General features: G+C 41.4%; 1 protein-coding gene across 2 annotated transcripts; it reads left to right on the top strand.

Moving 5' to 3' along the window:
* Positions 1 to 104: 104 nt before the first annotated feature.
* On the top strand, positions 105 to 18,057 carry ubxn4 (UBX domain protein 4). Of its 2 annotated transcripts, none has more exons than XM_044365491.1 (13): positions 105 to 364; positions 1,146 to 1,248; positions 1,872 to 1,900; positions 2,313 to 2,431; positions 4,695 to 4,869; positions 6,791 to 6,923; positions 7,741 to 7,795; positions 8,283 to 8,447; positions 11,342 to 11,469; positions 14,197 to 14,299; positions 15,542 to 15,673; positions 15,996 to 16,210; positions 17,111 to 18,057. In XM_044365491.1, exons 1-13 carry the CDS (start codon positions 283 to 285, stop codon positions 17,247 to 17,249), a joined length of 1,578 nt encoding a protein of 525 aa, XP_044221426.1. In that variant the 5' UTR covers positions 105 to 282; the 3' UTR covers positions 17,250 to 18,057. The 2 variants fall into 2 exon arrangements, with proteins under 2 accessions (XP_044221426.1, XP_044221425.1); XM_044365490.1 differs by having other exon boundaries at positions 107 to 364; positions 15,993 to 16,210.
* The last annotated feature ends 1,613 nt before the right edge of the window (positions 18,058 to 19,670 follow it).

Genomic DNA, 19,670 nt, shown 5'->3' with positions numbered 1-19,670 from the left:
AGATTGCTTTAATGGTGGAAGTAACACTCGTTTATTCAGTCCAGACATACTGTACATCCTGGTCAGAGCCAATCATAGGCAGAGCAGGGGCGGGTCTTCGCAGAATGCGGGTGGGAAATAACGCCTCCCTGAGGTGTCTCTCTCATACCAGCGGTGCAGTGCTCCTGTTTATACTCGGAAGTACAAGCTGACAGGCTGACTTGGCTTTATGAATTGATGTAGCTTAGCGTTAGCTGGTCAACAGCGTCATCAAATCAGAGACTGAAAACACAGCAAGCAAAGATGCTTTGGTTTGAGGGATCCATTCCTGAAGCCATTAACTCGGCTAAAGAGCGAAGTTTAGTCTTTGTCGTTGTCATCACAGGTATGTTTGTCTATTAGGGAGCTATCTAAAGTTACCCTGCATAGGTAACAAGTGATAAAGAATCGATAGCATTAGTGTGTTAGCCAGCTAGCCGTGGCAGTTGTCATACCCAACGTTAGCCATTAGCCAGCCAGCTAGCTAGCTAGCATAGCCAACCAGCAGTCAAACAAATAAGACGTGTCCGTTACGCATATTTGAGGAAAAACAACCATCGAAAGCAAGTAGACAGGGACGTAGTAACCCAAATATGATGTTAAATTATGTGCTGGCTAGTAATGTTGGTTACTGGTCCGTGTGTGACGTTAGGATAAGAAACAACTTTGCAACAGCGCCAGGTGTCAAATAATCAGATTAACGTAAGGTTTGAAAAAGCACAGGCTAGGTGATTGTAGGCCAGCTAATTTATTTTATAAATCAGTCATGTTATTCATGTGACACCAGTCACATCTCAATTATGATTTGAGATCCGGTTAATGGATTCTACCTCTTAGGGGGTACTGGTTCACACTTGATAGCCAATCGGCCCAAGTCTAGCCAGGTAACTTCAAACGTCACCAGTTTGTGTTGCTGGTGACGTGTGCTCGTTGTTGCATCATAGACCCCAGTATTAGCGTTGGCGGCGTTAGTAAATTGCTTAATCAATGCAGCTTTCTAAAAAGTGTCCAACTTGTGACAGGATGGTCAGTCTAATGTGTTGACAGTGACCTGTAACTAAATGATTTTGTCATTTGATGAAATTGAAATGAAATTGTGATATCACTTTCACAATCTCTGCTCTCAGGGGAAGATGAACAGTCAACACAGCTGATGTCCAGCTGGGAGGATGACAGAGTCTCAGAGGCTGCACAGAACTGTTGTGTTGCCATCAAAGTGGATGCCAAGAGGTACTGATATGTTAAGTTAAAGAAACGAAGAAAAGAAGTGCATGATACTGACATTTACACTGCCTGTAACTATACAGTTTGGTCTGTATGCTGTTGTTGCATTTTGTCTTGTGATTGTTAAGTTAAAAATGTCTGATTATCTTCCTGTTGGAAGGAAGGAAATGCATGTAATAGACAAATCCAACTGCATTTAAACTGACCTGTCATAAAGACCTAAACTACTGCTTAGTACTATAAAATGTATGTTAAGTTTTATAACTCTTCACGTCATACATTTATTTGTCTTATGAAGCTGACTGTACTGGAACTTATATGTATATGCATGAAACTTTAATTTGGCTTGTGCCAACAACTTTTTAAAAATTTAGTTTTAGTTTAGTCCTGATTTGTTCAAAATTCTTTCTTGAATTCCCCAAATATTTGTTCTTTCAAATATAAAGGAATCATCTCTGTTGTAAGGTACACCTCTGCCACTCTGAGTGTTAGCTCATTCACTGAAAAATAAGCAACTTACTTTGACATCTTGATCAATTTGACAGGTGTTTGATATAATGCCTTCGAAGAATAGATGTGTTCATGTGTAGGGAATTTCACCATGTGATGATGCAACATTTTTTCCACAGCGAGACGTGTGTGCAGTTCTCCCAGATCTGTATCTTTTTTTGTTGTAGTATTGACCATCTTTGGTTAAATGAATGTGGGGCTACTACAGAAAGTTAGTTAAGAAGTCATCTCTAAATTTAAAGAAAGGGTCATTAGTTAACTACCCCACAGCCCAAACATTTAACCTCCCAGTCAGACTGACATACAAAGGAAAATAATGCATAACACCATACTATATAGGCATATTGGCTGGCTGACGTTTACACAATGTAGACATGATACAGCTACAGTGTGTGTGTGTATGTATGCATGTATGTGTGTATGTGTGTGTGTGTGTGTGTGTGTGTGTGTATGTATGTGTGTACATACACATATACATGTGTATGTATGTATGTGTGTATGTATGTATACACAAAAAGTCAGTTGCTGGGAGCTTGTTCCTTAACACCCCCTGTGTGAAGATCCAGTGGTGTGCATACCCTCCAGCTTCTTTATTGGAGAAAATGGGATTCCCCTGGAGGTCATCGCTGGCAGTGTGTCTGCAGAAGAATTGATGAACAGAATCAACAGAGTCAAGCAGGTAAGGAGTAAGGACACACAGGTTGGGTTGCATACAGATATATTTGCTGGGATAACATTACTGGTTCTTTAAACCTTTAACGTTCTTTTACAGTATCTAGCTATCCACAGTACCCCATAATGAAGAATCACATGTATGTTGTCACAAAGGCCCTATTCCCACCTGAGATTAACATGTGATCTATGTCTGGATACATTATTTGGATAATGTCATCCAATCCATGGGTCTTTTCATTTACACCTGGTATTAAACTGCATTCTTATTTTCTCAGCTATGCCCACATTGTGATCGGATCTCAATATGCAAATTAGATGGGTATAGCTGGCAGACTTGTCAACAAACATGTTGCGTCCCAGATCAAGAAAACTGCTGCCACGAATGGACATAATTCACTTTTTGCAAGGAAAAACTTCTAGCTACTGCTACTCTTTGTAACTTTTACAGGGCTAGCTTTAGCTGGCAGGAAGAGGCAGAGCTAGGTGACCTTTCAACTTACTGGGACAATTTTTTCCTTAGGAATGTAGTAATGCTGTACAGATTTTATTTATACCTGCTGAGATCCGATCACAATGCGAGCTTGACCACCTCAAAATGTGGTCTTGGCGATCCAATCGCATTTACACCATTAATGTGTTTTTCCTTATCCAGAAAACATATCCGGATACTGATTGCATGTTAATGCCAGGTGAAAATGGGGTGATAGTGAGCATGATGGCATGCTGATGTCGGCATTTAGCTTAAAGCACTGCTGTGCCTAAGTGCAGCCTCACAGAGCAGTTGGCATGGCTGTAGACTCTTGGTTTTGTTGTTAAAGAAATACAGAAGAATGTTCTTTATGTATTTTGACCTGACGCCCTGACACTTCAAACTGAGATTTCATAAATACTTTTAGAATTAAGCAGTATATCCGATAAAAGATCAAGGCCAAATCATCCTTTGCTGGAATGTTAAGATCTTGACTGGCACTGAAAGTGCAAGTAACCTATTGTTTTTGTAAAGTTTATTATTATTCCTCCATGCCAATGCATTTTTGAGGGGCTTGGAGTGCTCGAAAACTCAGGAAAATTGGCACATACGTCAGAACTGGTGAAAATTTAAAAGTTCTGTAATGATTGGGCTTGGGTGTGGCCAGAGAGCTACATAGCGCCAATGCAAGTCCATTTTGGAACAAAGTTTCGACATAAAACATATTTTTTCGCCCAACATGAAGTCAGCCATTTTGGATTTTGTGCATCAATTTTCATTTCACGCACACCTTTTAGGCCCTTAGGATCTGTGAAAACTCACAAAACTTTGCAACTATGTTCAAACTAGTAAATATTTCAATCAGTATCACAATTCGGTTTAGGCGTGGCATTTCGGCTCTATAGCGCCCCCTAATTTCTTTTAGCATTTTTTAGGTACAAGGAGTGCTCGAAAACTCATGAAACTTTGCACATCCATCAGTAGTGACATGACTTCATATCTGATATGGGTGTTGGGTTTGGGTGTGGCAAAATGGCTCGAGGGCGCCCCCTAGAAAATTTCAATTTTAACACACCTCTTCCTAGAAATTTAACCTGAATGACTTCAAATTTGGTAGGTTACATCTAACAACTTTTGCAATTTTCAATTGCGAAGTTTTTTCTATTTCATGGAACACCCTTGGTGTGGCGTTCCGGTGAATTTTGCCTAAATCATGTTTGGGGCATTAAACAGGAAGTTGTTGTAACTCCACTTTACATTATCCAGTATGCCTGAAATTTCTCATGCATGATAAGAGTCCAGCCCTGAACATCTACGTGTCAATATGGGGTCTTGGTCATAGTGCCACCTACTGACAACAGGAAATCAGCCTTATGTGACAAACATCATACGATTTACATGAAATTTACATTGTGTGGTCTAAACATGATATACAGTTAAGTGATGTATAATTAGTGTGATTTCTGTAGCGCTTCATAGTGGACACAGGAAGTGATCCATGTCAGTTGCCCTCTGGTAAATGTATCACTGCATTAATATGTAGCATTACCTACATGCAACAGAAACAAGGCCTAAATGACACTTAGTTCATCAAATGTATACACATTTTCTAATATGTCATATCCAGCACCACATCCTGCACACCAGAAATAATATTTTACCCATTCACACAGTGACCGATATTCCTGACAATTCAGAGCCGTGTCAACAGACCTCCAATAGTGATACCACAGCTTCTACTCCCTCCGACTTGAGAGGCCTCACTCATCACTGCTTAATTCTCCTTGTTTTCTGATAGATGCATGCTCAGCCCGTTGGAGGTGAGACAGTGTTACCAGAGGCAGGTTCTCCTGTGGAGATCAGCCCATGTGACAGTTCAGCCATAGAAACTGCCCCAGCTCCAGCCTCAGCTCCAGCAGCAGTTCCGGTCATTTCATCAGTAGAAACCAGTTGGCCTTCAGCAGCAGCAAACGGTGAGTGAGCCTGGATCACACAGTCATCCGCTAGGTAGGCTCAGCTTAGACCCTCATGCTCCTCAGGTGACAAAGGCATGGTTCAGATCAAATTTAGCTGAATTGGTACAAGGTGGCCATGGTGGCCCCTTTTTCTGCATGATGTGAGGCTAACTACCAGAGATTCATTTAGCAGACACTTTTATCCAAAGCGATGTACATCTGAGAATTGATACAACATAAGCAAGGATCTAGTCAGGGGAGAACAACGTGAGTAAGTTCCATAAAGCTTAGTTCGAGTCCAATAAGATGTAGGTGCCAACCAGCAGTGCACAGAGGCAATGCATAGAGTGCATAGAAACAGATTTTTTTTTCATTTCTTTTTTTTCAGTCCATCAAGTATGGAGGTGTTTGCAAAAGAGCTGAGTCTTTAGTCTTTTCTTAAAGATCCAAAGGGACTCTGCAGATCAAACAGAGTTTGGTAACTTGTTCCACAACCTCGGAACTACAGAAGAGAAGATTCTACCACTGTTGTGGTGGCACCTTCCATTGGCAGAATGTAGTGAGCAGGAGGGAGTGTAGATCTGAATGAGGGAGTTCAGGTAGGCGGGAGCTGTTTTAGTTGCTGTTTTGCAAGTGAGTGTCAGGGTTTTGAATTTGATGCGGGCAGCAACTGGGAGCCAGTGGAGGGATATGAACAGCAGGTTGACATATGCTGTTTTGAGCTAGTTGAAGACCAGCTGTGCCACCTCGTTCTGGATCATCTGCAGAGGTTTGAATGTACATGCGGGGTGACCTGCCAGTAAGGAGTTGTAGTAGTCAATGAATGATATAATGAGAGCCTGTACCAGGAGTTGTGCTGCGTGCTCAGACAGGTAGGGTCTGATCTTCCTGATGTTGTACAGGGGAAATCGACATGACTGCGCAATTGAGGCCACGTTAACCTTGAAGGTTAGTTGGTCATCAATCATGACACCCAGGTTTCATGTAGACTTTGTGGGCATTAGTTGGGTTGATTCGGGCTGGATACTGATCTGTTGTATAGAGGGACTGGCTGGCTGGATCGTTAACAGCCCTTTGGTATCATTGATTCTCTCTCTGCTACTGATGTGAAAACATTCACTGCTGGACAGGTACTGCTGGAAGTGGGGAGCAATGTTTAATCTGAGACTCAAAGTTAAATGAATTTAAAGATGCATAGATACAGCTCGATTCAACCAACACAGCCTCCTATGATGTTTCAACACTTGTTTCAACAATTTGAATGACTGGTGTTCCTAATATTTTGTCCATTACATTAACATACATGAGGGGGGCAAAATATTAGAAACACTTTTCAATATTATGCACTCCAGTACACCACCACCCAGTGTGTTTGGCCTGGCAGGAGAGGGCTCCCAAACGCTATTGATTTCTGAATGAATGGATATTTGGCGTTATTCTTGGCATTTAAAAAATATTTTTTTGCCTGATGGGGGTTCTCGTTGGCCTGGTGGCCCACCAGGCCTGTACTATTATAGGGGAAACACTGACCACCACCACCTATTACAACCCCAATAATAAACAAAGTAGAATTATCACCTTTCTGACAATGTCAACAAAAGCCGAAAATGTATAAGCCTCATAAACATAGAATTTATGGCAGAGCTGTTGTATTGGATTGCATTAGATTGCACAGGTGTACCTAATGAGGTGACCGGTGAGTGTACAGTTTCACTCTGCAAATATAGAAATTTACTTCACCACTTTTAGTATGGGAAATAAGAGGTGAGGCTGCAGTAGATGAAACAGACTATTGCATCAAGTATCAATCAATTGCAATCAAGTATGGATGTAGGAATCAATCAGTTGAGGAAGGATAGAATTTGTTTGCTTTATGCTGAAAAGGTGTCAAGTACCTAGTTAGCCCAGTGCTTTCTGTCCTTGTGTCTGTTCTGCCTAGCATCCCTCCCGTGCACAGCAGAAGATGGCAGCACTTCAGCCACACTGACTCCTGCAGAAAGTAGAAATGCATCTTCAGATCATGCTACTTCACCCTCCCAAAGTGAGGAAAACCTGGATGCTAAGGTGGAGAGGTAGGAGCACACATACAATTCAAGCTCTGTGCATTCTGGACAGAAAATTCGCTCTGTGTTGAGGTGTAAGTACCAAGGATGCCATCTCTGTGTAAGTCAAATGGCAGCCACAACAACAGTTATCAAACAGACTTTAGGCTACTAAACAGACAATTCATCAGTAGGAACTATAAGTCCCAAAACATTGGAAACACCTTTCAATATAATGGAGTCCAATATATTTCCACCACTAATTACAGCCAATGATTTACAGAGTTCACTCACCTACAATCTGACACAGTGTCAACACAAATCTAACATTAGCAGCTCCACAGTTTTAATGTTGTTGGATTAGTTAGTACCTCAGTGTACCTGGAACAAAGTAATTATCCCCTTGTATAAATGTTAAATCAACTCTTTTTGATATAGTTTCTACAAAAATGTTACATTAGCTTCACAAGGAGAGATTTGTCTCATTACTCAATTTGATTATAGCTAAGACTGGACCATAAACCACACTTACTGAATGACATTATAAATCTCATATTGACTTTTATTTACTCATATTGAAATTTTCAATAAATTGTCAGAATCTGAAAATGGCTACATCAACCAATGACATCTAACCAGAAGTTCAACCAACCAATGAACCTATAGTCCAGTCAAGACATCCAGAATCTTTTAACTGCTCAAGACAGTAATTCATTAGGACAAACAAAACAGAAATAGCCAAGGCAAGGAAGGAAATTCCATGTACTGATGTATTAAAAACCTGCTGTTGTTACATTTATTGCTCTCAGGTTAAATGTGATATTTTATTGTAATGTTATCCTGTTAGATTAACCAAAAAACTGGAGGAGAGACGAGAACAAAGGAAGAAAGGAGAAGAAGAGGTAAGGAGACAAGGCTGTTTTTAGGCGCTAAACACTAGGTCCTATGTTTTATGGAGCTGGATCCAGGTGCGGTGTGGTAATTCTGAGACTTGTGTGCACCTGGGCGCGTATTTTCTCAGGCTCATGGTCCATATCACTCATGTATACGAACTCTGTGCCACACTGATTGGTGAGGCAAATGGTTACTTTCAGATTGCATTTAGACTGTCTACAGTACATGAAGAGTCAAGGTGACCTGCTGATGTTGCAGAATACCTCAGACACCATGAGTACAAGCACAGCCTGATTTTTCCAGATCAGCAGCACTGGCCACGAGTGCTTCATTTAAATTCAATGGCTTATTTGTTAGGTCTCTACAAACAGCATTTTGGGTTATTTATTTTAAGCTGTGAATTTTCAGTAGTGTGTACAGTAATGTTACTGGAATACATAATTCATGTGGTCCGCTCCAGCCCTGACCTAACTGTGTGTTGCCTTTTTGATTCAGAATGAGATCAAGAAGGAAATGGAGCGGCGGAAGATGGGGAAGGACATGCAGGACTTAAAGAGGAAACAGGAAGAGGAGAAGACCAAGCGACTCCTTGAGGAGAGGAATAGAGAGAAGGCGGAAGAGAAAGCTGCCAGGGAGCGGGTCAAACAGCAGATTGCCTTGGTAACTGCATCTTCCTCTCTTACCCAAAGATGACCATTTTATTGATTGATACCTTTCACATTTAAACCATACAAACTGTGAGAAGTAAAAATTGCATTCTTGTTTGAAATCCGGAGTGGACAGTGTTAGTTGGTGCTGATGATGCTTTAAATTCAATTATTAACTGGGCACAATAACAGTATCAGGGATTTTTTTTTCTGGAAATACTCGCCTTTATTTACCCCAACTGCAGAGAGAAGCAGGCCTTTAACTGAAACAGTTTTCAAATGAAGCGTTTTTAAACCTGTAGTTTGTTTGCTCAGGTCCAAATCAGTGGATGAGTTGGTAAGCTTGGTGCAGTTTCTTTTTCACACAGAAAAGAATCCAAGCGAACCAAAATGTGTCACTAAAAGCCATGTGAGAACATTCACTCCACTCATTGGTTAGATGTGTCTGGGGCAGGAGAACATAAACGCTCGGTCCTATTTTCCCAAATATCAAGAATACAGAGTACTTTATTTCTAGTGTAGGTAGGACCTCAATTCATTCTACGGCTTGGTGCTAGCAGCTGTTTTCTTTGCACAGCACACCTGATTACGGGAGTCGTTTAGCTCAAACTTGCAGTGTATGTGTAGTAGTTGGTTCAGATCCAGGTCTGAACACCAGACCAAGACCACTTCCTCCAAAGGGTCTCGGTATGGTTGTTTTGGTCCGAACCCAAGTACAATTAGCTGTGTTCAGATCTGCCAATATGAATTGTACCAAGAGGGAAACCCAACAAGAGTCTTAACACCTTGGACACACAGCCTGCGTGAGCAGTGTGTGTTGGAACCTTTTCATTTCGGCACCTATGTTAACAGATCAGAGCAGCCGCACAGCTGCTGCAGCGTGTCATCTGGAGATTCTGGCCTCGCCTTTTTCCGCATGATGCACGCAGTTCTCAGCAAAAACAGACTGGGAAAATGATCTGTTGATAGTCTTATTGACATCATACCAGCATCATTACACTTTTCACTATAGTTTCAATGTCTGTATCTGTAGAATATGTCACAGACATGAAGTGTCACCACTGCGGGTCAGCCTGCACTGTGCACATAGGGGCAGGGAGCCTCTGGTGGGAGACTCCAGCACCGAGAGTTGGTGACACACACAGCTTCTTTTCACGACTCCTGCTCACTTTCTGTGATATCAGTTCAAACCGGGGTTCCTGCCTGTTGTTTTTTCCAGGTGGAGATTTTGTGGTGTTACTGTCCTTATTTGTTAGTTTCCCTTCTGACAGTTAGTTAGGAGGTTTGTTAGTTGGAGTGTGTTAGGCTTGTTTGGGGAACTTGGTGTTGTCTGGAGGGATTGTCTTCACTTGGAGTGGTGACAGCAGGGTTTAACTGGTGATATAATCAGTATAATCAATTAAAAAAAAAACCCCTGTCCAGTGTGAGGAGTGTATATGGCTGACACAGAAGTATCCCCAACCAGACCCCACCATGCCTGTCAGAAAGAAAGCCGCTTTCACTTCACATTATTTTTTATTTTTCACAATGGAGCCCACGCTTCTTAATCTTTTTCTGTCTAAACTAAATATAGACTAAATTTCTAATGAAATGATATGAAACATTCTATTTTTGATGGCCATTATCAAAGTCAAACTCTATGTAGAAAGATAGAGCTGGCAGTAGCAGCACTGCAGCAGCAATGATGTCTGTGTGGAAACTGCAGCAGTTGAGCGATGCACACGCACTGCTCAGGTAGACGTAGGCTGTGCGGCTCAGGCGTAATTCAACCGGACTAAACAATGCAGGTTAGAAAATGCCCTTGTATGAACTTTTTCTTTAGATTTTAATTTTGGTCGAAGTCCACTGTAAAAGACAACGGCTTCTTAACCTCTCCAGCTTTATCTTTTTCACTTGTGTTATTCCCTAGTATGCTGTCTCCCTTTCTTAGCAGGCTTTTAATTTGGGTGGTGAAAATTTGATGTTATTTGACTTAAAAAAAATATATGCATTTTCACATAATATTGGACCATTACCATAACAATAAAAAACAATGCAGGTTGTATTTTTTGGCAGGGCCAGATGTACTAAAGTGTGACACAAACACGTGCTGTATTTATCAAGCAGTCGCAGCAGGCTGGAGTCACAGTTTGTATGTCATTTGTGTGAGTGTCTGCAAGGTGCGCCTCAATGCATTTGTATTGATGGGAGGAAGGTGTAAATAATAGGAGGAGGCCTGTAATAGTACAGGTGTATTAATATCTACATGCAAAATATTATATCACATCACAATTTAATGAGTAATATTTTCAGTGATAGCCTAACAGTTTTTCTCAGGTGGAGTTGAGTGTGACCAAACGACAAGATTATTATGTTCTCATTTTTCTGAGGTCAGCAATCTCTTTGAAATCCCCCTGCTGAGCTCAGCCTATGAGCTCTTCTTCACTGGCAGTGTGTACTGGAGGGGGGGCTGTCCCTGGCACAGTCCAGGAGCTGACTGCGTAATGTGCTGCTGTCTTAGTAAATCAGACTCTGAATATGTGCAGATTGCAGCCGCGAACTGAATGAAAACCACAGCACACATTCGCGCGACTCCATTTTTTTTTGTACTTCTGGCCGTCAGACTTCAGCAAGAAGAAAAGTGAAACAGATATGCTCACTGATGACGTAGGCGCTATGTCCTCAAGTAATCACTCACATCATGAGGAGTGATCGCGCTGTGTGCCAATGAATAATCACAAAATAACATCGGTAAGGCTTGTAGTGAAGGGATGTATGGATTCAACTGAGATTACCAGCTTTAACTCTGTTCAGCTGTTTAAAACTATGTGGACATATCATGGACATTAACCATATCGCTACTTTTATTCAAAAGACCCCACATTCCCTTCCTCTCAGACAAGTCTTTGTCCCCTTTTGTCCCTGCAGGACCGAGCTGACAGAGCAGCCCGTTATGCCAAAACTCAGGAGGAGGAGAAGGCTGCCAAGCAGGCCCTACTGCAGGCCAGACAGGCAGAGCAGGAGGTCAGGAAGGAGGCATTATTGAGGGAGAGGAGGTAAGGACACCCAGGTTGCATAAACTGTTTATGCGCCAGCTGCCAGCACAGTAGAAGAAAATGTACAATCATTTGTTTTTATAGCCAATATCTTAACACAATAATTATCATCCTGAAATTTGCATATCAGAACAATACTATGAATATAGATTATTCATATTATGTAGTATTTTGCCCACCTCTGAATTAGCATAGATAACTAGATGCACCCAAAAACCAGCTTTGTTTATGCCTTTTTCACAACAGCATTTTGACATATCACATAAAAAAGCACAGGTGTGTAATCAATAGCATTGATTTAAAAACTGCATTCAGGTGAGCCAGTACCAGGGCCCTGCCATAGATGAACTGGCCGGCTGATTTATGTGCTGCATAACTCAAGCGCCGCCACCAGTACTGCGGCGGAGCGGAACTGAATATATTTACAGTGACAGTGAAAGCAGAGATGTCGGGGTTAATCACAGTCAGCAGTCGCAGGAATGACTCGCTAGCGTATTACTTCATTCATCAAACTCCATGATTTCTCGTACTAATCAGAAGAAATGCTTCTTTAATTAATAAAAGGTGGAAATGCATGATTGTGCAAAAGTTGAATCTTGGCCAGGAGAGTGTGGTGGCTCACCATTAAAGGCAGATTACTCGGTCTCCACCTGGTCTACATGCAGCTCTGAATTTGATTTCATGGAGATTTACAGTAAAATATATTCCATGGAGCATAGGCTTATGGCTTTTACTTTCTGGTTTTTCCAGCCCTGTCTGCCGTTTGTTAAAACAGGACTGAATATCATTGAAAAGTTGGATTATAACCTTAATACGACTGGTATATGATGACTATATTTTCAACATCTCCTGGACAGAGCTAGATCATTTAACATACAATATGGTGTTCTACTGTATGCAGTGAAGCAGCTTGTCTACTTCCACCTCCAACCCAGTTTCATCTAGAATGCAGCTAGTTGGACATTTAAATGGAACAGAGCCATCATTAATGTTATGAGATACAAACTTAGCTTTTCCTCCTTGTGCAAGTCAAAATGTCTGCTGTAAAATTAAAAAAAAAGTGTTTTTTGGGTTTTGATGGTCTAAAAGATATTTAGGAAGCCTTTCCACTCTTGAGGAATGACTAATAAAAGCTTACTCCAACGAAGAAGTATAACAAATGTAGGATTGTTTCTAACCTGGGGTGACCAGATGAGAATGGGTGAAATTCAGGACAGGACGGGGGGAGGGGGGGGGGTTGAGGTGGGCGTGGCCTCCAGTACATTACATTCAGTGTCAACATACAGTAAAACATGTGAAAGTCAAAACTCAACGTTAAAATGTATTATTTTTGTTCATTAAGTAAACAGTCTTTCATGAGGAAAAAGAAACACAATGAACGATTCATTTAATGTTATTCACATCACATCTGTCTGTGCAACGTGCACGTCACATCACTTCCTGTTCATGGCTGCCTGCAGCTACACTTCCCCTGTCCTACAACTTCTGTTTTATTAAAAATAATATATACAATAATATATATCTCAAAAATAACTACCTATTGTTTCTAGAGCAGCAATAGTCACGTTTACCTCAGAACTTCACTGTATAAGCTCTATAATACCTCACTGGACATAAATCTCATGTTTATACCGAGTTCAGTCACTCACATTTTCATGTTGAAACAACTGAACCAATGACTTAAATGGGTGGCTTAATTTTAAATATCAGAAGGATTAAAATGTATGGAATGATTGAGAGTAATATGAGACTCTGATCATTTATGAATATGAAGATGAGTCTGTACAGGTTGATAAACGAGAGAGATAGATGGATTGGTTCTGAGGATGATATGAAGCACAGTGTCCTGTGACACCTGCAGTGACAGCTGCACTCTCCATCATCTGCTTTTAAAACAGGTGGAATGACATCAACAATCCATTGTTTATGATGATGAGTGCAATAGAAAACACATCAGTAATACTCCTAACTTTTTTTTACCAAAATGAACAGTACATTTTAATAATGAAAAGCAGGAATTTTAGCCTATAACCTAAGTGATTTGATCAGAATATTTTTAACTTTATTAAATTAAATTAGTCTATTTTTTTTAGACTAATTGATAATTGAATGAAAGGGTTCTCTCATTTGAATTTAGAGTTTTCTACTTTTTATTCCGGTGACAGCAGCAGCTTGTTGCATCTGTTATGTTATTAATTATCTGTGACAATTTGGCAGCATTCCAGAAGACAAAATACATTCAGTGCAGCATCTTTGAATATTACTGTGTCACCGAGTCAGGTCTCCTCAGCATTTTTGCCTTCAAGTCTCAAGTCAAGTCAAGTCTCACAGCATACAGACAGCTCTCATTTCAGCTTGTTCATATGATCTCTTACTATTATCTTAACAGTTCATTTTCAGGACAAACAGGACGGGATACAGTACAACTGCTCCTGGTTCAGGACTTTCCCCAATTTTTTGGGACATCTGGTCACCCTGTGCTAAACTGAGTAACTTGAGGCCACATGAGAGAGAGAGAGAGAGAGAGAGAGAGAAAGGGCTCAAGTTTAATGGAGAAGAATCAATACAGAGACTTCACAGAATTCACCCTAACATAACCCTAACTTATGGAACTGCTGGAACCAGAGATGCATCTATGAAATGTATTGAATTTTAACCTTTGTTTGTGTGTGTGTGTGTGTGTGTGTGTGTGTGTGTGTGTGTGTGTGTGTGTGTGTGTGTGATCAGTACCATAGCAAGGATACAGTTCCGCCTCCCAGACGGCTCATCCTTCACCAACCAGTTCCCCTCACAGAGCAAACTGCAAGAGGCTCACCAGTTTGCTGTTCAGGTCAGTCCAGACAGTCACTTCTCCTCTACAGTAGTTGTTGGTAAGTCAAAGTGATCTTTGTTGTCGCTGAAGACCATACAACAAGGAGTGGACAGCAGAAACGAAATTTCATTTCTCCTAGCTCAGTGTGCATAATAGTTAACATAAATAAGACAATCTAGGCCAGTAGACACACACCTGTAGATATGCACTATGTATGTATGTAACAATATGCACCCAGCATATTGGGGAGCTTTTCAGCTGTCCTCACCACTCTCTGCAGGGACTTTTGTAGAATGTGGTGAGGAGGGGAGAGGGTTTGCTCTCCTGATCCATTGCAGGAAGTGCAGGCATTGCTTGGGCTCTCATGACCAGGGAGGTGGTCAGGTCATCCGTGAGGTGCACCCCCACAAACTTAGTACTTCTGACTAACTCCATATCGTTGCTAATGATGTTGAGTGGGGTGTGTTCTGTGTAGTTTTTCCTTAAGTCGACAATGATCTCCTTTTGTTTCGTCAACATTTAGTGACAGGTTGTTGTTGTTACACCAGCCCACCAGTTGGTTCACCTCCTCTCTAAGCTGAATCATTGTTGCTGATGAGGCCCGCCACTGTTATGTCATCCGCAAACTTGATTATGTGGGTCATCAGGGTGAACAGCAATGGGCTCAGGAAACAATTTGATCAATTTGATGCTAGAAGCTCAGATTAACTTGGCTAACATTGAAGGCACCTCATGAGGTGCTTGTTACAGAAGGGAGGAAAACGTCCTTAATTTCTTGCGTGCATCATATCATCGTTATCTTGCAGCTTGTGGAGGATAAAGATACATACCCTTTTCACAACTTTATAACTAACTTAAACAACTTGGAGAAACATGTTGCGTGACAGTATCCATACCCTCTTTGCATGGGATGTGCAATGACAATAATAGTTCCCCCCAAATGTTAGTTCTGTGCTACCAAGTTCCGTCAACTATATTCACTTTACCTTGCAGTAACACTGGTAACACTAACATACACTAATATAAATTCTCTGTTAGCTACACTCAGAAACAAGATATGAGGTACTGAGTATCTTGTTGTCATGCTGAATGTAGCTTTTAGTAATGCACTTGGAGCCAGAGTTGTTGAAGCCTGCATTTTTATGCATTCGCCATACTCACTCACTCACTCACTCACTCACTCACTCACTCACTCACTCACTCACTCACATAAATCACTTAACTGCACTAACCCTAATGACTGAAATGTTTTGTGCTTAGGAAGTGGGAAACCGCTACGGTAACTTCTCCCTGGCGACCATGTTTCCTCGGCGGGAGTTCACCAGTGAGGACCTGAACAAGACTTTGCTGGAGCTGGAACTGGCTCCAAGTGCTTCCATCGTGCTTCTGCCTGTAAGTAAACCATAGTCCACCTTCAATGTGTCAGTGACTCAACATTCCACCTAACTGAGTCATCCCTGAATAATACAAATAGACATTTTTGTAAACACTGTCACTGGTTTTAAAGGAATAGCACATTGCATTCTTTCTAAAAAATGCAATGTTTTAAGTATGGAGCTGGAGTCAGGACAAGGTTAGCCTAGCGTAGCATAAAGCATATAGCTGGCTCCTAAGTCCAAGTCCCAAACTGTTGAATCATTCCTTTAACATGCTTCTTGAATGTTATTAACATGTATCAAATCAATCATTATTCGGATGCTCTCTCCCTCAGCAGTCAGGCAGGCCTGCTAACACAGTGGTCCAGTCCTCTGGGGGTGGTGTCTGGGCAGTCCTGGGTACGCTTCTCTACCCTCTGCTGGCTGTGTGGAGATTCCTCAGCTCCTTCCTGTTTGCAACACCGCCCCCCCCCCCTGAAACATCATCCAGAAGCTCAACCTCTCAGTCCAACTCTTACACCAACTCAGCATCAGCCTCTGACAAACCAAAGAGGTGAGGGACAGTCACTGCTCTATTTCAGATAGAAGTACTTCTCTATACAACAGAAAAGAAAGAATGGATGAAAACGAAAGTGAAATCCAAGAATATTGTGTATACTGCAGTATACAAACTCTTCACCAGGCAAAACAGGACTCAACTTTCCCTCATCTGTAGCCTGAGGAACATTACATGTCGGGTTGTAAACATTCACCGATATGTATCAAAAACTGACCAGGCCAGTCCATCAGCTTTCATATATAGACGACCAGGTCCAAACTAAACTGTCAAAGTGAAAGTGAAATTTGTGTAAAATCAATGCACCTGCCAAAATTAGGAACTTTCCATTAAACTCTAAAACGTTAAACACAACACAACACAACACAAGCAGCATATCACTAACAGTGAGGGCTGCATGATTATTTTCATCATCAGTTAATCTGCTGATTAGTTTCGTGATTAATCGATTAATCGTTCATGCGGTTTACATGGTTCCGCCATAACATACTTACTTTACCTTGTGGTAATTAAATTGAATATAAATAAAATTTATAATGAAATTATATGAAACATTCTATTATTATTATCAAAGTTAAACTCTATGTAGAAAGATGTAGGCAGTAGCAGCTCCACAGCAGCAGCAGCACTGTCTATGTGGACGCCGCACATGTGCGAGCTGCAGCAGTTCAACGACGCACACAAGGTAGGCTGTGTGGCCCGGGCATAAGAATGCAGTTACTTATGTGATTCTAAACAGCAGTTTAGTTCTATTAGAGCACAGATTCACCAGCATTTACAACAGCAACATTTTTGGACCGAGAAAAGGCTTTTTCAATGGTAATGCAGCTTATATATTTTATTGCTATATACTGTATATGTGGTCATGACCTGCCATTTTCCTCTGTGTCCGCTCAGAGAAACTCTCTCCAGGCACGCTCTGGAGAAGCGGCCCAAGGACTTCAAGAAAGACGGTAAAATCTGCAGGCTCAGGACTCAGGAGGACAGTGAGGACGACAACAACACCTGGAATGGGAACTCGACCCAGCAGATGTAGTGCACCCCCCCACCCATTCTCTCCGCCCCCCCCTCTAGCTGTCCTTGTGTGAATTTTTTCTGTCTGGACAGTTCAAGTTTTCTGCTGCACTTAGGGCTGATCCTTTTGATTTTCTTCTCTTTTTTTTATTGTGTTACAGGCCTACACCCCTGCAACTCGCCTGCATGGGTAGATCAAAAATAATCAACAGAACCCCCTTCTGAGCTTAAGTTGAGTGTTTCTCTGTTGATTATGATATGATTCTGTCCCCTAAACCGTGCTCAGATTACAGCAGATTGAAGATTTTGATAGACTGTGAAAGGCTACGCCAGCATCACAGTAGCCATTGCAAAAGTCCTCTCAGTTAATTTTTGCTCATAGTTGATCATTCTCAAAAACATCAAACAGGTTTAAAATGATATGGGTGGCCCTGGTTGTGATTTTCCAGCTGGCCTCAAGTTTTCTGAAAAGAGCAAGTCAACAGTAAACGGTTGACAAGAAGATTTTGTAATCTGAGACCGGTTTTATATTATGTTATGGGGTCCCTGCATTTTGGAAATGTTTGAAATTTTGAAAAGTCACCTGCTGATGGCCACATTATTATACAGTGGAATGAAGAAGTTTTTGTTTTAGATGTATGAAATATTTCAGACAGCTTGCAGCTGCTGGCAGAGGACTGTACATCTGTAGCTGTTAGAGCTCTACCAAGGTGGAGGCCCACACACACACCTCAGCAGTATGTGTTTCTGCCAGATGATAACTGGCCAACTACCATAGTGCTCCTCATCCATCAATGAAAATAAAAGAAACCTGTTTTTCAAAAAAAAAACAACAACAAAAGTTGAATTGTGTCCTGGTTGTTTGTTAAGAAGGACTGAGTCTTACCTGAGCACCGTTCACATGGGTGAAATAATCCTGGCCCACATAATGTTAATATGGCCAAAATGCTCATCCAGATAAGTTGGCTCTTTGAACACTTACTCCTCCTCTCCTCTCCTCTCCTCTCCTCTCTTCTGATCCAATCCAATCCTCTCCTCTGCTCCTGTCCTCTACGTCCTCCTCTCCTCCCTCCCTCAGCGGGGTTAGGGTCAGTGCCCCCCCCAAATGTCTGCGCACGGCCCTTATCGACAAGGCAGAGGCGGCCACGCAAGGTGCCAACCTGCTCATCAGGAGGAGTTTCTAATGCTCATACGCACACACACACATACACACACACACCGATGGGACAGAATTTAGGAGTAATTTGGGGTTCAGTACCTTGCCCAGGGACACTTCGACATGCCGACTGGAGGAGCCGCGATCAAACCGCTCTACCTCTCAGCCACAGCCGCCCACAAATATCTGATTTAATTCATATTTATTCTCATTATTTGGAAGCTTAAGCCCCTCAGAAGCCTCACAGCAGGGGCCAGATGCATAAACGGTGCGTACATATGAAAACCATGCACACACCAAAGTGGTATTAATAAACGCAGAATGTGCGGTGGGACTGTGGACACCTCATGCATACTTCTGACCAGGCATACATGTGATTTTTGTTCGCGTTTACACAGAGATATGTAAAGTTAGACCTACTTTTGTGTTTGTATGTGTGATTTATCATTCTTTTAATTTACATAGGAGTCTGACTGAGTTTTATAAAGCAGTAAATAAGTAAAGTTTATTTAATAGAGCATCTTTCACAGAGCAGCTCACCGTGCTTCACAAGACTACGGCTGTGTGCATACAGTTTTAGTCATGAATCTACACAGAGTTTTATGCGCCTGGCCCCTGGGGTTTGTGTACGTTTTAATTCCTCTCTCTTCATCTCATTATAGGGACTGATTGTCAATGCATCTGAGGTTGTTCTAAAGTTTACTTACCAAGTTGCTCACAAGTAGCCTAAACCACATTCAGATTCATGACATTTCTACAATCACCTGTGTAATTTAAAAAAGCTGATGTAATCTGAGAATTAATTTCATGATTTATTATTAGACACGTCTATCCTTGCATATCCCATATTTGACTACGCATTGAATTTCTCTGTTCATATTATGCTGACATTAAATAAAAAATCTGAGAAGTTATCGTTTAGCTACCATCAACCTCTCATCAGCTCTGTCCTGGACAGTACGTTCCACCCACCCACCTTTTTCAGCAAGTCTTTCAATTTGCTCTGCAGCATTCTTCTAGAGACCATCAAAGAAGTCAAATATAACAAACTCTTATTTTGACAGAGCTGCACTGTTAGCAGAAGTGTCCCACCTACACAGAAAATAAAATGGTCAACTTTATATTTTGGCGTCCTAACTTTAAATCACATTTAGGGAAATCAGGTCATTTTCTTTTCTCTTCCTGCTATCAGCGAAACGCAGGTTTTTAGCCCAGCTACTCGTTAAAAACAAATGATCCAGTTATATTTTGGTTTTGTAAATATAAAATGGAAACAGAATTTGAGCT

Source organism: Thunnus albacares, chromosome 11 (assembly GCF_914725855.1).
Source record: "Thunnus albacares chromosome 11, fThuAlb1.1, whole genome shotgun sequence".
Taxonomy (NCBI): domain Eukaryota; kingdom Metazoa; phylum Chordata; class Actinopteri; order Scombriformes; family Scombridae; genus Thunnus; species Thunnus albacares.
This window is presented reverse-complemented; position numbering and strand designations above follow the sequence as displayed.

Bases quoted from the DNA above. Each gene is read 5' to 3' on its own strand.
- ubxn4 (XM_044365490.1), top strand. From the start codon at position 283: ATGCTTTGGTTTGAGGGATCCATTCCTGAAGCCATTAACTCGGCTAAA. The intron at 1,249-1,871 runs GTACTGATATGT...TTTTTTCCACAG, and splicing joins ATCAAAGTGGATGCCAAGAG to CGAGACGTGTGTGCAGTTCT. The intron at 15,674-15,992 runs GTAAGTAAACCA...TCTCTCCCTCAG, and splicing joins CTTCCATCGTGCTTCTGCCT to CAGTCAGGCAGGCCTGCTAA.